The following is a 21,580-nucleotide window of genomic DNA, read 5'->3' on the forward strand; positions in this document are numbered from 1 at the left end:
TTCCAGTTTTGGAAAGTGGAAGTAAACAACGACCAAGCTGATAGATAAACTGCTTCTTTAGCATCACTTAGGATTTAAAAAGTTAAGAAGTGGTTTATATTGAATTTAATAATTTTCACAGCACCTAAAAACTGAGTTCCCCATCATATACGGAATAAAGAAGAAGTTAGCGCTGTGCATTGTGCATCGTGAGAAATTTTTCCCAAATCAGTAGACATCCGGGGAGTTTTGGTATACTACAGATTTTGCTCTTTTTCACATACTACTTACTATATACTGAATTTTGGCCAAATCAGTACGTACTGCTAGTATAGGAGGCAATTTGAAAACAGCCTTAGTGTGAGGTAAAGAGGCGGGGTTTGAGCCTCCTAGCCAACAGCTATGTGTTCCCGCCTGTCAGTCAAGTCAGTCATGTCCTTATTTGGGCCAAAACCATTAATCTTAATATCTTCTGAACTGTCGTGTTAGAAAAAATTCACCTTACAGTGTGTGCCGATAGAGGAATCAGATACGTAGACCTAAGCCGATTTGTAACCAGGCTGTAAACATGTTTATTAATGCTGGAAAGATCGTCTTCTTTGAATGGGTGTGTATGTGGTTTCTGGTGTTTCTGCAGTCAGCCTCTAGTGGACGCTTGATGAATTGCAGTTTATAACACTTCCGCATGGGCTTCATATTTTGAGAGGTTGCTGCTTGCTTCAGCATTTCCAATATGGCACCCGCCGACGATTGGCTCCAAAACGGAGCTTCAGAAACAGATTGGTGATGCCACGGATATTACATCCATTTATGGAATCCACACATGTGGATCCTTATATGTATTTGGACACACTATGACACATTGCCCACTAACAGTTCTGGGATGGTGCTTTACAACAGAAGAAAGAGACCAGACAGATTTTTTTCTCCTTTTATTGTTTAAAAAATAACGTCAACATAAATACATCAGAGGAGGCTGAGTGATATTGCTGAGTGTAAGTGTGTGTGTGAAACAAAGGAGCAGGCAGAAAAGACAGCACTGAAACAAATGCTCCACCCCTCTGTAACAAACACACTGTGGCTTTCACTGGTCAGACAAACGTCACCTTTGTACCAGACAGAGAGGACTGAGAAGAGTCAAGACAAGGAGGAGTACAATGAAATTAAAATCATTTAAATAAGAAGAACCAAGATTATAAAACACTGCCATATAAAATAAGCTAAACAGAGATCTGTTAGGTGAGGATGTGGGGACAACTTAACAGGATATAAAGAGAGAAAGATCAGAGATGGAAGATGGATCTTTTGTTTTAAAAAAAGGACAGACAGCAGCACTTGTTGAATTCAGCGCAGTGACACTGAGACACAGTGACAGCTCTAATCCTGGTGGTCAAACGTAAAACACAGACAAATGTGAGGCCGATCGACCGGCCTGTGTTTCACCCATCTTGATCCGTTACTCCTTCATGACACTAAACGCTTAAAAGAGAAGAAGACAGACCCGGAAACCCCATCAACCTCCCTCCACACATGCAGTCTGAGCATGCTCCCTGTAGTGTCCAACATCAACCTGACTATACTGTGTTTGGAACCTCTCTTATATTCAGACCCATGAAGTCAAAGTTATCTGTACAACAAGAAGCAGTTCTCTGGGTCTGCTCTATCCGTACAGGCAGGGAGGGACCAAAGTAACAAACCATGAAGGTGCTGTGATGAGATACAAAGCAGAGATGCATCGTCAGCATCGTTCTCTGTGTTCAATAACTAACGTATATAGATACACAGTGTAGCATCACCACTTTCATGTCATATAACTACATGAAATGTATACATATATTAACAGAGACTCCTGTGACCACACATGAAGTGTAACAGGCTGCATGGACATGATTCAGCAGAGTGAATAAAGAAGCAGAGACATTATGAGACTATTGACCGTGCAGTAACAGTCAGATCGGGGATTCCTCTACGATAAGGGACTCAGGACAAACCTGTGGTGGTGAGTGGTGGTTCTCACACAGTCTATTCACCCACTGCAAACATTCTCAGAACCTGAACCTATTAAAACCGGGGGAATTAAACACCTGATAAAGCTGTTTAGTTCTTACAGTTCAGACTAAATTTACGTGTGGCAAGAGAGATCGGGAGGCTAAAAACGTCAACAGTCCGATGACCTGCGAGGAGACGACGGAGGGTTCACTGTGAGGTCCTGGCAGCACCGAAGGTCTCCTGGGAGGCGTACACCATGTAGAGGAAGCCGTCCTGGTCCCGCTCACGCTCGTAGACCTCAGCGATGGCAGCCGACACCGAGACCATGCTGTGGCCGTTCACCAGTAGGAAGAAGGCCTGGTTAGAGTTCAGCTGGAGGCGCCTCCTGGTGGACGGAGGAGAGATGGCAGGGTGAGGAGGATGGTACAGAGGTAAGAGAGGAGAGAAGAGAAGATGTTATAGAGGTAAGAGAGAGGAGAGGAGAGAAGATGTTACAGAGGTAAGAGAGAGGAGAGGAGAGAAGATGTTACAGAGGTAAGAGAGAGGAGAGGAGAGGAGAGAAGATGTTACAGAGGTAAGAGAGAGGAGAGAAGAGAAGATGTTACAGAGGTAAGAGAGAGGAGAGGAGAGAAGATGTTACAGAGGTAAGAGAGAGGAGAGGAGAGAAGATGTTACAGAGGTAAGAGAGAGGAGAGAAGAGAAGATGTTACAGAGGTAAGAGAGAGGAGAGAAGAGAAGATGTTACAGAGGTAAGAGAGAGGAGAGAAGAGAAGATGTTACAGAGGTAAGAGAGAGGAGAGAAGAGAAGATGTTACAGAGGTAAGAGAGAGGAGAGGAGAGAAGATGTTACAGAGGTAAGAGAGAGGAGAGAAGAGAAGATGTTACAGAGGTAAGAGAGAGGAGAGGAGAGGAGAGAAGATGTTACAGAGGTAAGAGAGAGGAGAGGAGAGAAGATGTTACAGAGGTAAGAGAGAGGAGAGGAGAGAAGATGTTACAGAGGTAAGAGAGAGGAGAGAAGATGTTACAGAGGTAAGAGAGAGGAGAGGAGAGGAGAGAAGATGTTACAGAGGTAAGAGAGAGGAGAGAAGAGAAGATGTTACAGAGGTAAGAGAGAGGAGAGGAGAGAAGGGAAGGAAAAGGTAAGAGAGAGAGAGGAGAGAAGATACACTGAACAAAAATATAAAAGCAACACTTGTTTTTGCTCCCATTGTTCATGAGCTGAACTCAAAGATCTCAGACTTTTTCTACATACACTAAAGGACTATTTCTCTCAAATATTGCTAACTAATGTGTCTTAATCTGTGTTAGTGAGCACTTCTCCTTTGCCCAGATAATCCATCCACCTCACAGGTGTGGCATATCAAGTTGCTGATTAGACAGCATGATTATTGCACAGGTGTGCCTTAGGTTGGCCACAATAAAATAAAATGTGCAGTTTCATCAAACATCACGATGCCACAGATGTTGCAACTTTTGAGGGAGCGTGCAATTGGTATGCTGACTGTAGGAATGTCCACCAGAGCTGTTGCCCTTGAATTAAATGTTCATTTTTCTACCATAGGCCGCCTCCAAAGGTGTTTCAGAGAATTTGGCAGTCCATCCAACTGGCCTCAACCGCAGACCACGTGTAACCACAGCAGCCCAGGACCTCCACATCCAGCATCTCCACCTCCAAGACCATCTGAGACCAGCCACCCAGACAGCTGCTGCAACAATCGGTTTGATAACCAAAGAATTTCTGCACAAACTGTCAGAAACCGTCTCAGGGAGGCTCATCTGCATGCTCGGCGTGGTCTCCACCTGACCACATGCTCGTCGACTTGAGTGGGCAAATGCTCACACCCGATGGCGTCTGGCACTTTGGAGAGGTGTTCTCTTCACAGATGAATCCTGGTTTTCTCTGTACAGGGCAGATGGCAGACAGCGTGCATGGCTTCGTGTGGGTGAGCGGTTTGCTGATGTCAGCGTTGTGAATGGAGTGGTCCATAGTGGCAGTGGGGTTATGGTATGGGCAGGCGTATGCTAACGAACACAGGTGCATTTTATTGATGGCATTTTGAATGCACAGAGTCCTGGAAGCTGAAAACATCCCAGTTCTTGCATGGCCAGCAGATTCACCGGACATGTCACCCATTGAGCATGTTTGGGATGCTCTGGATCAGCGTGTACGACAGCATGTTTCAGTTCCTGCAGATATCCAGCACCATGGCACATTGAAGAGGAGCGGACCAACACTTCACAGACCACAATCAACAACCTGATCAACTCTATGTGAAGGTGAGGTGTTGCACTGCGTGAAGCAAATGGTGATCACACCAGATACTGACCGGTCTTCTAACCCCCCTTGGACCCTCCCAATACAGTAAAACTGCACATTTTAGAGCTGCCTTTTATTGAGACCAGCCTAAGACACACCTGTGCAATAATCATGCTGTCTAATCAGCATCTTGATATGCCACACCTGTGAGGTGGATGGATTATCTCGGCAAAGAAGAAGTGCTCACTAACACAGATTTCGGCTATGTTCACACTGAAGGCAAAAGTGGCCCACATCCAATTTTTGGGGGGTCGAGTGACCAGGTCAGATTTTTTAGAGGCAGTGTGAACACTCAAATCGGGCCCAAATCAGATTTTTTCAAATCAGATTTAGACCACTTCCATATGTGGTCCTGAATGAGATACAGATCAGATTTTTTTCAATGCGACCTCAGTGTGAACGGCCAAGGCGGATTTGATGCACATTTGATACTTTCAAGTCACTTTATAGCGACACACATCACAATTCTGCGCGGCGGTAGGCTTGCAAAAATGAAGGATAGCAACGATGGAGTAAGTTTTGAATAAACTCTCTCTCTGTGAAACTATTAATGTCGCAGACCCACCACTCCTCACTCCATGTCCGCATCCACATAGACTTTTCAATCGTATATGCGGCCACAGCTCTGCAAAAAGCCCCAAAAAGTAATATGGTTCTCTTTTTCTTTATACTTGACCTCCTCCACACCTGGTCATTCATTCTCCAGCTGCCACTGCACAAACACTTTGTAACAAAGGCCAAAAAGCTGACTTCAACCATGTTTATGTTTGTGAAACAGCTGCATGTGAGGTCATTGTTGCTGTTCTTTTGTGCATTCGGAGTTACAAACAGTTTACACTGGAATCAGATACAGGTCACATTATGGATGGTAATGTGAACAGGCAAACAAAAAATCTGATCTGAGCAAATAAATCAGAATTGAGCATTAAGCCTTGCAGTGTGAACGTAGCATTAGACACATTAGAGAACAATATTTGAGAGAAATAGTCCTTTAGTGTACATAGAAAAAGTCTTAGATCTTTAAGTTCAGCTCATGAAACATGGGAGCAAAAACAAAAGTGTTGAGTTTACATTTTTGTTCAGTGTAGTAAAGAGGTAAGAGAGAGAGAGGAGAGAGAAGGGGAGGATAATGTAGGTTGGATGAGAAAGAAAAGAATAGAAAGGGGAAAAGAACAGGAGAATAAAGTGGATAAAGGAAAGGAAAAGGAATGGTGAAAGAAAAGGAGTAAGAAAAAATAAAAGAGGAGAAAGGATTGTGGAGAAGAGAGAGGAACAAAGAAAAGATAGAGAAAACGAAAGGTGAGCCAAAGAGAGAGAGAGAGAGCTCGGTGGAAGGAGAGGAGAAAGAAGGGAATAATGTTGTGAATAGTCAGAAAAGGAGGCAGGAAGAGGTGAAGAAAGAAATGACAGAGCAGGATAGAAAAGAAGAGAAGATGAAGTGTACCTGATGATCTTGATGAGTTCACTCATGTTGACGTGGTCTGGAACCAGGAACTTGGTCTTATCCAGGATGGGAAGCTGCTTCTCTCCTTTATACCTCTCAATGATCACCTGCAGGAGACACACACACACACACACACACACACACACTCAGTGATGACTCCGCCCCTTTTCTTCTACATCATTAAAAACAGTTCAAGGTGTAAACAGAGAACTTGAATTCATCTGACAAAGACTCTGAAGTATTAAAAAATCAATCATCAGATCAAAGTCAGCTGACAGACCGTCTGAATTCAACTGTTTCCTCTTCAGGGTGAGTCATTTATAACTTTATGTCACATTTTAATGCTTAAAGAACTCAAATAGGGAACATGCTAGTTTCGGTTAGTATACTAAATCAGCAGGCTGAAGATTTCATTTAACCTTTATTTAACCAGATAAAAGACCCATTGAGATCGAGACCTCTTTCACAAGGGTGACCTGGCCAAGAGAGGCAGCAACACACGTCATAGTAAACAAAACAGACAGAGAACGACAACAAACATTAAAATATAAAATAGAAGAAATTTGATAAAATAAGATATTTCCATATTGGATCCTGTTCATCAATATGATCAAGGAGCGGAGCAGGTGAGAGAAACTTTAGGTTAGTGATCTCTACAAAGAAACTTCAAGACAGTCCAGCTGCAGACCTCCACTCTCAGCAGACTCTCTTGCAGACCTCCACTCTGAGATCCCCTCCACCGTCAGAAGGAAGTGACGTCAGGATTAAGAGAGTGGAGGTCTGCAGCTGGACCCCTCTCGGTTTGATTACCTATGTTAACCTGATTCCTCAATAGTGTTACATTAAAAAAACAAAGTATGAAATGCACGTCATTAATAACACAACATTAATTAGTGGGCCCCTCCATTTGGTGTAATGATCTTGAGCGTTTTCATTTCCTCCAGAGAGACACAATTGTTTGATTTGCGCTCCAGTCCTCTCACCACCTCTGTGTTTACATTCATTGTTGTTTTTAACCATAACACAGGGATAAAGGTAGAATACATTCAAGGTTTAAAGATTCACAGCAATATGATTCACTTCATATTATATGCAACACATGAAGGTAACATATGTTCATTTAAGTCTGTTTCATGGTAACTATTTTACAGTTATGTAGTTATTTTTTATATGATGGTGATTAAAGTGATTCCAACAGTCCAAAGCTATTTGTCTTATGCTATGATATCTAAATGTTCAAGACATTGTTTTACATTAGGTAAGCATATTTATCATGTGTAATTTGTGTTAATGTTTTATGCACGATAGAGGAGGACCATAGACTGTATCTATAATGAACAGCGTGGCTCCACCTTTTCCCATTGTACGGTTTTGAAGCCAAAATATCCCGTTCCAGAACGCTGACATCTTGTACATTTTCGGCAGCCAGAGTCTGTGCAGTAGGGAATTTGTGTGTTTCCACGGTAACAAGCTCCGCCCTACAGCGTAGCATCCCGAGGTCCTACAGAGTTTCTCTCTACGGCGGCTGTCAGTCAAAGTAAACCGGATGAAAACCCTGTTTTTTAAACTCTAATAACTAATGAAAAAGAAACTGTTCAGGAAAAAGAGTCCTTGAACACAACACAGTCAAATAATAACTACTTATCACCACAGCATACGGATGTGAGAAATATGCGTGTATTTATTTTTAAAAGTTTGACTGCAGCCCCATTCAAATGAATGGGGGAGACAGAGTTTTTGACCTATACTGCAGCCAGCCACCAGGGGGAGCACTTTTTGTGGCGGCCTCACTTTGAGCCAAGCAAGATGACGTCCATTTCATATACAGTCTATGAGGAGGAGGAGGAGCTGGAGGAGCCTATCAGACGGCTGAGACCGCAAAGGAGGATTAGATTTACATCTCTTCCGTCCTACAATGGAGGGGAGCTTCCGCTTGCTGATTTAGCATGCTAACCGAAGCTAACGTTCTAGCCACATTGTTTTGATGCTAACTGAAGCTAACGGTTTCCCCTCACCTTATGGTCTATGGTGTCAACAAGCAGAAGCTAAATGTGTCTGAACTCTCTTCTGTGGATTGATTTGACATGACGTGTGATCAGTTTGTCTCTGGTGTTGATCATGTTAGTGAAAGTTAATAACCGTTGTTGAGAGGTTTTGACCAATCAGAATCAAGCATCTTACAGATCAGTAAGAAAGCAAAGTAATAAAACATTTGAGCTCTAAAAGAACAGAAATAGGGAGCATGCTGATCTGGTCAGTAAGTTTGTGTGTATGTGTATGAGGCAGGAACTGGAGAGCTGCATCAGTGTGACATACAGTCCTCTCCCATCCCCCACGGGCTCCACCCGAGGGTGAGTGTGTGGATGGAGTTATATTACAGAGATACAGTGCATCTGCCTCTGGTCTCAACTCTCACTATGACATGAAAGTTTGTAACCCCTGAGGAGCACACTGACCCCCCAACACACACACACACACACACACACACACACTTAAGGGCTTTGAATATGAGATGAGGCTCTTTACTAAGCAGCAGATGGAGGGCTGTGGTGATACTGATGGAGCAAGCAGGTGATCACAAGGGGTTGTTTTGTAAGTGGTTACTTAGAGTCATTGACATCTGAGTAACAAGCAGAGGCAGTCACACTCAATTCTCTCATGACGAACGGAAACAGCTTCTGTGGTCGCTGCATGCAGGAAGAAAAGAATGAACACTAAACTTGAAATGAGTCTGGTGTTACACCAGCAGGGTGAAGATATCTCTAATCACAAGTCACAAGTAGAAAGCTCGGGCAAAGATGTGACATCAGATTACATGAAAACATAATCAACATGTCAGAGAGGCAGGAAACATGTGTTAACACTTTCCGTTGTGTTCTTGCATTCTCACACACTTCAGCCCCTCGTGTTTCCATCACAGTGCTGGTTTCATGCAGAAGAACGTGCGTGGGAACTTACAGGTATCTTGTTAGGGTGCTGCTCTCGGATCAGTCTGACATCTTCTACCCTCTGCTCTGTGGGCCAGAAACACAGGCTTAGGTTAATGGACACATACAGACAAGACAAAGGGATTAACAGGGCAGGGACAGAGAGACAAATTAGGTCAACCAGAGAGCAGACTCAGAAACTAAGTGGTAAACAGTGGAAAAGCCCCCACCCCACCTCCCTCAGAACAACATGGTGTTTCTCTTTCTTTTTAACTATCACTCCTCAATCTTCAATCATTGCATTTGGTGAGTTTATGAGGAGCAGCAGTCATACAAAAATGAAAACAAAAGGGGGCAGGGCGATCGCAGGGAGGGGTCTGAAACTCTGGAACCATCTGCCCGAGGAGATCTGCTGAGTCAGTGAGCTCTTTTGAATCTCTCTTTTATCGTAGAGCCTTTCCTGATTTTATCGGAATTTTATTCTAACCGTCTTAAGAAGTATATTTTAAGAGAATTGTATTCCTTTCTAGTTCTTTTAGGAGAATTTTATGTCTTTTAAAATAGGTTTTATTTCTTTCTCTTGACTTGTGTGTTTTTATGATCTGCCTGTTTCATCTTGCTGCTCATGTAAAGCACTTCGCAACTTGTTTTTGAGAGGACTCTACAAATAAAATTATTATTATTATTTTATTATTATTATTATTATTATTATGATTGTTTTTATTATTTTTTATTAGTATCATCATTAGTATTAATACTATTATCATTATTATTATTTTTGTATTATTATTAATAATAATTATTATTATTATATGTAATTAATTAATAATTATTATTATATATTTTTATTATTATCATTAATAATACTGTCATTAACTATTATTAATTAAAAATTTGTATTATCATTATTATTATTATTATTATATTATAATTTTGTATTATTATTGTCATTATTATTTATTTTTTATTATTTTGTTATTAATATTATAATTTTTTTATTATTATTATTGTTTTTATTATAACTATTTTATTTCTATTATAATTATTTTGTATTGTTATATATTTTTTAATCATTATTTTAATATATATATTTATATAACCTCTATATATTTATATTATTATTATTATTTTTTTGTTATATATTTTTTTAATATTATCATGATGCTAATGATTATAATGTCGACTCCAATAAAAACAGTGCAACCAATCACAGATTTGCTTTACAACATATTCATAAAACTCAGATTAAACACCACTAAGTGATTTTTAAAGTTTAGTATGAGAGAGAAACTCCTGATAAGAATGTGTGCTCAGTGGAGTAAGGCTCTGTGGTGAAATCATAATGGGCTTTTCTAAAATCCGCTCATGCTGACCCTCGTTTGTGAATAGCTGATTATTTGCAAAAAATATGATTTGCTAACATTCTGTGAAATTACTCCAGTGTGTGTTCTTAACTTATCTGAGCCTAGCTGGTTTCTATTCCTTAGTTTGTTGTTCTTTGCTGACATGAGTTTTCCTCTCCACACTTTAAAGAAGAGGTCAGTATCTCAACCACTGATCACATCACTCACCTACAGATGAACAGAGGCCTCCTTCCTGAGGTCTGATTTTATTCTAACTGTTCAAAACAAACGGATACAGGTCGGCTTACTGCACTTTGTACTGACAACATCAACAGACTGACAGAAAGCCTCATTGAGTAAAGTTTATGATAGAGAATCTAATCTAAACTTCACCAACTCAGGTTTTTACTGTAAGAAGAAGTAAAAGAAAGTACACAGTCTGATGTCAGAGTCTTGTGACAAGCCACTTCAAAATGTTCGACAAGAGGACTTCTTGTGTGCTGACTGATGGGTTGTCTAATTTAATCAACTGTAAAATGTTTTTCTTACTGAGGTTACCATTTTCACTCAATCATACACTACCAATCAAAAGTGTGGAAACACCTTCTCATTCAAGGGTTTGTATTTATTGTAATGATTGTAAACACTGTAGATTAATACTGAAGACATCAAAACTATGAAAGAACATATATGGAATTATTGAATGAACAACAAAGTGTTAAACAAAGCAGAATCTGTTTTATATTTTAGATTCTGTAAAGTAGCCCCCTTTTCCCTTCATGACAGCTTTGCACACTCTTGGTATTCTCTCAGTCTGCTTCATGAAGTGGTCTCCTGGAATGGTTTCTAATGAACATGAGCCTTGTCAAGAGTTCATTTGTAGAATGACTTGCCTTCTTAATATGTTTGAGACCATCAGTTGTGTTGTTCAGAGGTAGGGTTAGTACACAATGGATAGCCCTATTTGACTACTGTTGTAATCCAGATTATGGTAAAACCAGATTATTTCATAGTTTTGATGTCTTCAGTATTAATCTACAATGTTGGAAATAATTAAAGTAAATAAAAACCATTGAATGAGAAGGTGTGTCCACACTTTTAACTGGTAGTGTAGGTCAGGAGTTCCCAAACTTTTCAGCCTGTGACCCCCAAAATATAGGTGCTAAAGACTCGTGACCCCCACTGTCCCTCAAAGTGATTTAATGTGGCTTCATTTAGCTGGTCTGCAGAAAATGACCCTACCTATATGAGCATGTGTCTGTGTTTCCTGTGCTGTTATGAATGAACCTGCTGCTACTGATGCTTTTGATAACTAACTGTTCACTAACTCTAAACTTAGGAGTCATCTGGAAACAAAGACAGGCAGAAAACTCCTTACACTTTCTATTTTCAAGGTTCTATTTCAAGTTTAGCTACTATATTTGTTGATATTTTTTACTAAAAAAGGGGTAAAATGTGCTATTTTTAGATAACTTAAAATAAAAAAACATTCTGGAAGACATCACACGACCCACCATTTGTGTCTCACAACCCCCCAGGGGGTACCAATCCACACTTGGTGTAGGTAATTGTTCCATGATAACATATCAATAAGGAACCAGGACGCTTTAAGGTGCTCCTGCAGGATTGACTGTCTCACCTGTGTCATAAGACCACTTGGTCTTTCAGTCACTGTCGACAAAATGTAGGAACAACTCACAGACTGTATAAATAATGGACGTAGTATACGTGACATCACTCATCTGTTTCTGAAGAGCTGTTTTGAGGACAATCACTTGACAACAGCTACATTGCTGCTGTCGAGCGATTGTGACGTAAAGAGGCGGGATTTGAGCCTCCTAGCCAACAGCTACCGTGTTCCCGCCTGTCAATCAAGTCAGCTGTGCCTCTCATTGGAAGACTCATAATCTGAATATCTTCAAAATTGCAGTGTTATAAAAAAATTCACCCCCCTTTAAAGTGTGTGCTGATAGAGAAATGAGCTATGTAGACTACACTTGTTTTTGAACCAGGCTGTAAACATGTTTATTTCTGCTGTAAAGATCGTCTTCTTTGAATGGGTGTGTATGTGGTTTCTGGTAATTCCGGAGCCAACCTCAAGTGGATCCTTGATGAACTGCAGTTTTTAACACTTCTGCATAGGACTCATATTTTTAGCCCGGAGGTTGCTGCTTGGAACAAACACATAAAACAGGAAGCTGTTGACTTATTGCAGATTTTCCCATGAATTGCTGTGCTGTCAAAATCCAGGAGTTAGTCAGACCCGACAGGCACAGCTTGGAGATTCCATGAAGTCATGCTAAGATCTGCCAGGATGTGACACTAAGCTATTTGACTCTTCTAAAGGGAACATGGTGACAGAAACAGAACCCTGATGAACCCTGTAATGCTCAAAGCTAACTCGCTCACAGTATGTTGTGTACACAGTGACACAGCAGGGAAAAACAAAGGTTACACATGTCAACAAGGAGCAGTACACACTTCTGAATCATTAGGTGTAAATATACCAGCTTTTAACATGTTTTTCATTAGTTTGTTGGTGTATTTTACACCACAAATATGATTCTGTGTCCCATTCTTTTGCTTTAAAACAAAAATAAAACACCCATGTGACTCTGTGTGCAAAGGGAACTCTGCTGCCTGGCCCTCACATGCTCTGTTGTGTAAATTTGGACCAATAACGTGACGTTAAACTGAAAGTCTGCTACTTCATATATTTCTGGGAATTACATTTCCAGAGCTGAAGGCCCGATCTTTCAGAAGCAGACAGCTGATCACAAGTCAGTGATGGAACTCCACCAGGCTGACAAGCTGAATAAAGTTTGAGACACTTGGATTCGTCTTGTGAAATGTTCTTATTAGACTGTCTAAGTAAAGAACAACATGACAAGGAGGGCTAACTTTGCACCTTTAGTGAGCCTACAGTCTGAGTCAGTCCCCCTTTCTGACTCCCATGTTCTCCTTCACAAACTGCCCCATCCCCCAATCCTGCAGCTCTTTCCCTCTGCCCTGCGTGTCGACACCACTTTGTTTTTGTCCCACTGCTCTGATGCAAACAAACACTAAAACTCCTCCACAGCAGCAGAGGCCCTGCAGAGAGCACACATATGATCATATCCTCTAACCACACTTCTGTCTGCACTCACTGTTTTTGGTTTTATCTCTCTTTAAAGAACACACACACTGAGAGAGACACACACACACGCACATGCACACACGCATACACAAACACACACACACACAGACCGCAGTATGTGCTCCTCTACCTCTCCTTGTGCTGGAAGAAGTCAACCCTTTACTTTCTCTTTTGTTTACACTGAAATGATAGAATAAGTTTGAGGGGTATCATTCTAAGGCCACAGCTCCTTCATCACTGACACTGAGCTGCTTTATTCTAATACCTCTCTAATGCAGGATCCGCTTCATGTCACAGGATGGTTCAAGTCCACAGTAAAAAGTCTTTAACATGACAAGCAGAAACACTGAGCACGACATGATCAGAGCAGCATTATATCACCTACCGAACGTCCTTCTTTGTTTGAAGGTTTTTTCAGAAGGCATACTGCGTCAAGTCCCCCAGCTGGCTCAGGACGGAAACAGAGGCAGAGTCTGGATCAGAGCAGGTCTATGGAAGGTAAAACAAAATCTCCGGGGTCTCTCTGCTGCTGGATTACTGTTAAAACACGGACTACACAGAACCAGATCCCCGATGGTTTGATGTCGCTGCTTCCTTCCTTCCTCGAGCTGTATTTTTATCAGCTCTGGCAAGCAAAACAAACCTGTCAGCTGACCTCTGACGTCACGCACTTCCTCCCCTCTGTTCCTCCCTCTCAGCTCCTCTTCCTCTGTGTTCCTCCCTCTGTGTTCCTCCCTCTGTGTTCCTCCCTCTCAGCTCCTCTTCCTCTGTGTTCCTCCCTCTGTGTTCCTCCCTCTCAGCTCCTCTTCCTCTGTGTTCCTCCCTCTGTGTTCCTCCCTCTCAGCTCCTCTTCCTCTGTGTTCCTCCCTCCCAGCTCCTCTTCCTCTGTGTTCCTCCCTCCCAGCTCCTCTTCCTCTGTGTTCCTCCCTCCCAGCTCCTCTTCCTCTGTGTTCCTCCCTCCCAGCTCCTCTTCCTCTGTGTTCCTCCCTCCCAGCTCCTCTTCCTCTGTGTTCCTCCCTCTGTGTTCCTCCCTCTCAGCTCCTCTTCCTCTGTGTTCCTCCCTCTGTGTTCCTCCCTCTCAGCTCCTCTTCCTCTGTGTTCCTCCCTCCCAGCTCCTCTTCCTTTGTGTTCCTCCCTGTGTTCCTCCCTCTCAGCTCCTCTTCCTCTGTGTTCCTCCCCTCTGTGTTCCTCCCTCTCAGCTCCTCGTCCTCTCTGTTCCTCCCTCTCAGCTCCTCTTCCTCTGTGTTCCTCCCCTCTGTTCCTCCCTCTCAGCTCCTCTTCCTCTGTGTTCCTCCCTCTCAGCTCCTCTTCCTCTGTGTTCCTCCCTCTCAGCTCCTCTTCCTCTGTGTTCCTCCCTCTGTGTTCCTCCCTCTCAGCTCCTCTTCCTCTGTGTTCCTCCCTCCCAGCTCCTCTTCCTTTGTGTTCCTCCCTGTGTTCCTCCCTCTCAGCTCCTCTTCCTCTGTGTTCCTCCCCTCTGTGTTCCTCCCTCTCAGCTCCTCGTCCTCTGTGTTCCTCCCTCTCAGCTCCTCTTCCTCTGTGTTCCTCCCCTCTGTTCCTCCCTCTCAGCTCCTCTTCCTCTGTGTTCCTCCCTCTCAGCTCCTCTTCCTCTGTGTTCCTCCCTCTCAGCTCCTCTTCCTCTGTCACACTAAAGCACTCACAACATTCAAGCATGCAGCACAAAGTGCTTCAGAGAACAGAGACACAGAAAATAATAAAAGGTAAAAAGATACAAGACTAGAACAAGAAAGAGAAAGTAATATGAAATACATATAATAATAATTCATTACCATCAAATCAATAAAAAAAATCGGATAACATCAGAAAAATAAAATAATTGCAATAAAACCAATGAAATAATATTAGATAAATATGAGAAAAATAAAAAAATAATTACAATAAAATAAAATCAGATAAATGTCAGAAAAATAAAATAAATCATTACAATAAAATCAATAGAATAAATCAGTTAGATACCAGAAAAAATATAGAATACAATAAATATAAAAGATGCTTTAAAAAATGGTCATAATGGTAATAATGCAGTTCAGGGCTAAAAAGGAAGTTACTCCAAGTTAAAAGCCAAGTTAAGTCTTAGTTTTCTTTTAAAAACAACCAGAGATAATAATAATAATAATAATTATTATTATTATTATTATTTTATTTCTTATTATTATTTTTATTATTTTTATCATTATTATCTAAAGCATTGTTTTAACATGTATTTATTTATCTTATTTATTTATTGTGTTCACCTGATCTCGTTAACTCTACCTTATTTTTAACTTTTATTTCCACTCTTACTTATTTTATTAATTTTACTGTGTTGATTTTCTTTTCTTTTTTAAGTATTTCTTCTTTCATGCCTTCTATAATTCTACCATTGCTGTTGTTTTCTTACTGTCTGTTACTCTGTGAAGCACTTTGGGCTACATGTTTCTATGTATGAAAGGTGCTATATAAATAAAGTTGAGTTGAGTTGAGTTGAGAGAGCTCGTTATTTTAATGTTCAGAGGCAGAAGTCATTTTATTGTTATCATCAATTGTATTATTATTATTATTATTATTATTATTATTATTATTATTATTATTATTATTATTATTATTATTATTATTATTATTATTATTATTATTATTATCATCATTATTATTATAATTATTATTATATAACATAATCATAATCATAATCATAATAATAATAATAATAATAATAATAATAATAATAGCACAAGATAAATGTGTAAATAACAATAAATAAATATAATAAACAGGAGTGACTTTTTAACGACTCTTCTGCTACCTCCTCTCACCTGTAAAAAATAATAAACAACTTAATTTTTTAGGACCTGGAAAAATTAAACGATTGTGCAAAAACAGCATATTCAAGCTTTCTTTATTTTTAAGAAAAAAATTGTTCCATGTGAAACTCAGATTTTTTTAGTGTGTTAATGTTCTGTTGTTATAACAAATCTCTGGGATATACCTAACTCTGTGAGATGAGTAGTTTAGCACTCAGATTGAACTCTTTTAGGGAACTCTCGAGCCCCCCTAAAGGTCTGATCCTAAGGTTGTCCCTGACAGCTGCTCTAAAACTTCAACTAAAGGTGGGATGTAATAAGATGTATAAAGAATATTGTAACGATGTTAGGGGACACTGAGTAGTCAGTGAATTGCTATTTCAAAAAGCTTGTTTACATTTTATTTAGACGTCAAAGGTTACATCAGAACAGTCAGTGAACAGAAAGTAATGACTTGAACACTGTGCTCGATTCACAGGTAACAACCCCAACCCTGTTTTATCAGCATCTCGGTTCCAGCTGAGTCTAATCTCAGACTGCCCAAGTCTCAACATTTGTATTTAGACAACATGTTCAGTGTCAGTTTTTCTCTTGTACCTCAACCTCAACCAAACACTAACTTGAAGTGTTTTAACAAAATAAAAAATAAGAAACTTTTAGTGATACCTGAGTAAAGACGTGTATTTTGAATGTAAAAGTATTTATTTCATGTTCCTGTTGACTGTAAGACTGTTGACACATACATGTCTGAAGAAGTGTATTTATTGTTGTATTGATTCTTAATGTTGTTGTTCATTTATTAGCAGTTTTAAAAAGTTAGACACATGTAGAATTTGTAAACAGGAGTAAATATTCAGTACTTTTCCTCAAACATCACACATCTTCATAACTGTCTGTCAGAAATTAAATCATGGATGTCGGACAACTTTTTAAAACTGAATGACTCCAAATCTGAAGTCATTGTGTTCGGCCCCCCAGCAAGAAGGGATCGAATCATCAAATGCAGGTGAACTGACAAATAATGTTAAGCCCTCAGCAAAAACCTCGGTGTCATTTCTGATAAGAACTGGTGTTTTGAGCCACAGGTGAATAATCAGATTCAGATTCAGAGCCCTTTATTAATCCCAGAGGGCTATTTGGTTTGCAGTGTATCAGCTTTTTGATAAACAACACAAACACTAACAAACAGATAAACAACACTCAACAGTCAACATGTCAGTGACAACAACAGTGCAAGATGGGGCTTGTCATAAAGAGGAAAAGAATGTTAAAATAGACTAAAATAACTTCTTTAAAAACACAGTTGTGAGGAATAATTACTAAGAACCACCTTATAAATCCACAACTTCACAATTTCACATGAACAATCTGTTACAAGCTGTTAAAGACTGCTGGCAGCATTTAGAAGTCTGATGGCAGAAGGAAGAAATGAATTTGAGTATCTGTTTGTTTTCCACAGAGGAGCGAGATAGCGCCGCCTTGAGGGCATTAAAGAGAACTCCTTGGCCAGGATGGGTCCAGGTAGACCTCATATCTTTATTGGTGACGCGGTTCCTCCAAAGGGACTGTTCACAGTAAAAGTACTGTTCAGACTGTTCTTGTCTTTCAAAGAGAGACCATGAAACCAGCAGATAAAAGAAAAGGTTAAAATACTTACAATAAAAGAGTGATACAAACTGGATCAAATGTTCTCTGAGACTCTAAAAGAATTCAGATTGTGCATCAGGTGTATCCTCTGTGGACCTCGTTTTAAAATCAGCTCTGTGTTTTCTGTGAATTTGAAGTTGGAGTCAAACACTGTGCTAAGGTATTTGTATGAGTCCACAATGTGACAATGACTTCACCTCCATTAATAATACTGGCTTTGGGTCTGGGTCAGTCTTCCTAAAATCAATGATGAGCTCCTTGGTCTTACTCACATTAAGATCCAAGACGGTTTTGTCACACCATTGGACAAAAGATGACAAAGCCACACCGTGGTCAGAGTCTGGGCCTTGAAGAAGGGACAACAGAGCAGTGTCATTTGAGAACTTAACCAGATACTGGCCCAGTTGTCAGCCAAAGATCTTCAGAAACTCATTTAGGCTTTTATACCCTCCCATCTCGATTACTGTAATTCCCCGTACATATGTCTCAGTCAGAAATCAATCCACGTCTTCAAATAGTTCAAAACGCAGCAGCTCGTCTTTTAACAGGAACTAAAACATGAGCCCACATCACCCTGATTTACACTCATCTACACTGGCTGCCTGTTGATTTTAAGACTTTGTTAATAACTTTTTAACACCCAGCATGGACTCGCCCCTCTCTATATTTTTGAGTTCTTAATCCCTGTATGGACCAGGATGCAGTCTGAGATTCTCTGGCAGTGCTCTGCTGGAAGTTCCAAGGTCTTTTTCAGTCAGAGCTCCTTCACTCTGGAACAGACCGCCAGAGGAGATCAGACCTGCAGAGTAAGTCCCTTTTTTTTATTTCATTACTGAAGACACATTTTTACATGAAAGCTTTTAATCTGTGATTTTATTTGATTCTAACTTTGATTTAATTGCTCTGTTCCATAGAAATCAGAATCAGAATCAGAAATACTTTAATTATCCCGGGAAGGGAAATTCGGTCATTACAGAGCTCTTAAAAACAGTATGTAAGAAAGTCAAATATTAATAGAAGAAGGAATAAAATAAAATATAAATACAAATAAAAGAAAATAAAGATCAAATAAAGATCAAATAAAGTAGAATAATATAAAAATGAAATAAAATGAAATAAAATAAACAACAATAAACAACAATAAAGTATATAAAAAAGTGCAGAATAGTTAGAATTACCTGTTTACAAAAGCGCTGGGAATGAAGGAGAATTGTATATTTATTGCCCACTGTGAATCACTCTGTTACCTGTATTGCAACATGCTATATCAATCAAGTATTATAATTATTATCAGATCTTCATTGGAGAAAATAATTAAAAAAGGTATCATCAGAAAGTAATGTTCTTTAACAGTAACAAAGGCCTGGGTTAATATACTTAACAGCTTTCATCCTCTGCTTGTGGTCTTCAGGGTTGCTGGTACTTCAAACAGAAAGAGATTCAGTTCCCAGGTTTTGTCCAGCAGGTGGAGAACTCTGCTCACCTGTTGCTGCTCTTCTGTGAAAGGACACACTGCTCTGAAGTCCCCCAAGACTCCTCAGGGACAGAGTCTGCTCATCGTATGCCTCACAGCATTAAACACTCCATCTGCCTTTTTACAATAAGATGACAACTTATTATCCTAGACCCTGCATTTTACTGGCATGAACACACACACACACACACACACACACACACACACACACACACACACACGCACACACACACACACACACACACACACGCACACACACACACACACACACACACACACACACACATACAGAAGAGCGTCTGTCTCATATTTATGCTGAGACAGAGACGCTCTTCTGTTCTCTCTGTCAGTAACAGTAACTGTTTGAAAACCCCTGAGCTACTACTGGCTGGCTATGAAACAAGTCCTTACTTGCAGACTGCCACCTGAAATTGTTAAACCAGGTGTGTGTGTGCATCTGCTTGTGTGTGTGTACCTTTTTTTTGAGTGGTTTGCATAGTTTAGCATTTTTATTGGTGCACAAACTGGAAGTGTAAATTACAGACACATCAGTTTGACCTGTTGCTTACATATGAATATACATATACATATACATACACACACACACACACACACACACACACACACACACACACACACACACACACACACACACACACAGACACACGCACTGTGTAGACAAGCTGTGTTTATGGTGTCCCATTATGGTGCAGGCGTGTTTTAAGTCAGATACAGCTGTAGAAACTGGAAACACATGAAAGTGTGAGTTTTGTTCCCCAGGTGCATCAGTGTGTGCATGTATCCTGTTACTGAACACACACCTGTCACCTACCTTTCAATCAAATATTTACTCACACTGTGTGAACTGCCTCCTCAGTGTGTGTTCCCCGCGTCATTAGGTCGGGGTGTTGTGATTTCATTCCTACACCAGGAGGCTCCACGAGGAAAGACTCGGTCTCAGTCAGAGGCCCAAACGGCTTTAGAGCTAATCCAGCAATATGAAATGTTGACACTGTTCTAATGTTATAAATAAGAGCGGAGTGGTCGATAACAATAATAGATGATAGATCTGGAAGGGATCACCTGTGTGTGCACATATATATATGTAGAGGAGAGACAGAGACAGAGACACTCTTCCTGCTCCACTGCAGCAGGTATGAAAGTATCAGAGAAGAGTTATCCACAAAGATCAGAGACAGAGCCTGGGACTGTAATTCTCTCTCTGATCCACATCAAATCAAACATGTACTGGGAGAAGTCCCAGTCAGCAGCAGAGACGCAGCAAGGTATGTCCACCTCTGTCACAGCCTTAGGCCTACAGCCCACCTGACAGGTGTTCTCCTCTGGGCCCTTAATCCTGATACATACAGACACTGATCATTTATTTACTTTGTTTTGATGTTTACTTTTTAATTTATCTTTATTATGTATTGTTATTCTTATTATCATTATTATTTTTTAACCAATTAATGATTATAATGTTTCATAATTTTTATATATATTGTATATAATGTTACAGAGAGAGAGGTTGAAAATGTAAAATAAGAGTTTAAAGATACTCTGAAGTTATTATTGAAATGACCTGACTGTTGTCCTTTCAATATTCTGATCAACAAAGTGATAATGAAACGCAGCCTACTTGTTAAGATGTTTTTTAATTCAGAAGTCTGGTTTCACTGCATGTTTCACATCACCCTGCCATCCACAGAGAATCTATAATATAGTATATATACTATATATATTCAGTCTATGTGGAGGACCATAGACTATATGTTATATATACAGTCTATGGTCCTCCACATAGACTGTATAACATATATTCTATGTACAGTCTGTGGTCCTCCACATAGACTATATAACATATATTCTATATACAGTCTATGGTCCTCCACATAGACTCTATAACATATATTCTATGTACAGTCTCTGGTCCTCCACATAGACTGTATAACATATATTCTATGTACAGTCTGTGCTCCTCCACATAGACTGTATAACATATATTCTATGTACAGTCTGTGGTCCTCCACATAGACTGTATAACATATATTCTATATACAGTCTGTGCTCCTCCACATAGACTCTATAACATATATTCTATGTACAGTCTGTGGTCCTCCACATAGACTGTATAACATATATTCTATATACAGTCTGTGGTCCTCCACATAGACTGTATAACATATATTCTATATACAGTCTGTGCTCCTCCACATAGACTGTATAACATATATTCTATGTACAGTCTGTGGTCCTCCACATAGACTGTATAACATATATTCTATATACAGTCTGTGCTCCTCCACATAGACTGTATAACATATATTCTATGTACAGTCTATGGTCCTCCACATAGACTGTATAACATATATTCTATGTACAGTCTGTGCTCCTCCACCGTCCACCCCAGCTGACTGTTGTCTTCTCCATTCAGCTTGTCTGTGTGGAGAGCCTGTTCCTGAAGGGGGGAGCACAGCTACAGGAAGCGGTTTGGATTGTGGCCTTCACTGGATCACATTGGTTGCACTG

At 40.1% G+C, this 21,580-nt stretch overlaps 1 protein-coding gene across 1 annotated transcript; it reads right to left on the reverse strand.

The window, feature by feature from the left end:
• Positions 1 to 896: 896 nt before the first annotated feature.
• Positions 897 to 13,994, reverse strand: map1lc3b (microtubule-associated protein 1 light chain 3 beta). The gene is made up of 4 exons (XM_034686120.1): positions 13,521 to 13,994; positions 8,688 to 8,743; positions 5,730 to 5,836; positions 897 to 2,353 (listed from the first exon to the last, which is right to left on the reverse strand). The coding sequence occupies exons 1-4, from the start codon at positions 13,558 to 13,560 to the stop codon at positions 2,176 to 2,178; spliced, it is 381 nt and encodes a 126-aa protein (XP_034542011.1). The 5' UTR covers positions 13,561 to 13,994; the 3' UTR covers positions 897 to 2,175.
• Positions 13,995 to 21,580: the final 7,586 nt, after the last annotated feature.

The sequence above is a fragment of the Notolabrus celidotus genome, chromosome 6 (assembly GCF_009762535.1).
Source record: "Notolabrus celidotus isolate fNotCel1 chromosome 6, fNotCel1.pri, whole genome shotgun sequence".
NCBI lineage: Eukaryota > Metazoa > Chordata > Actinopteri > Labriformes > Labridae > Notolabrus > Notolabrus celidotus.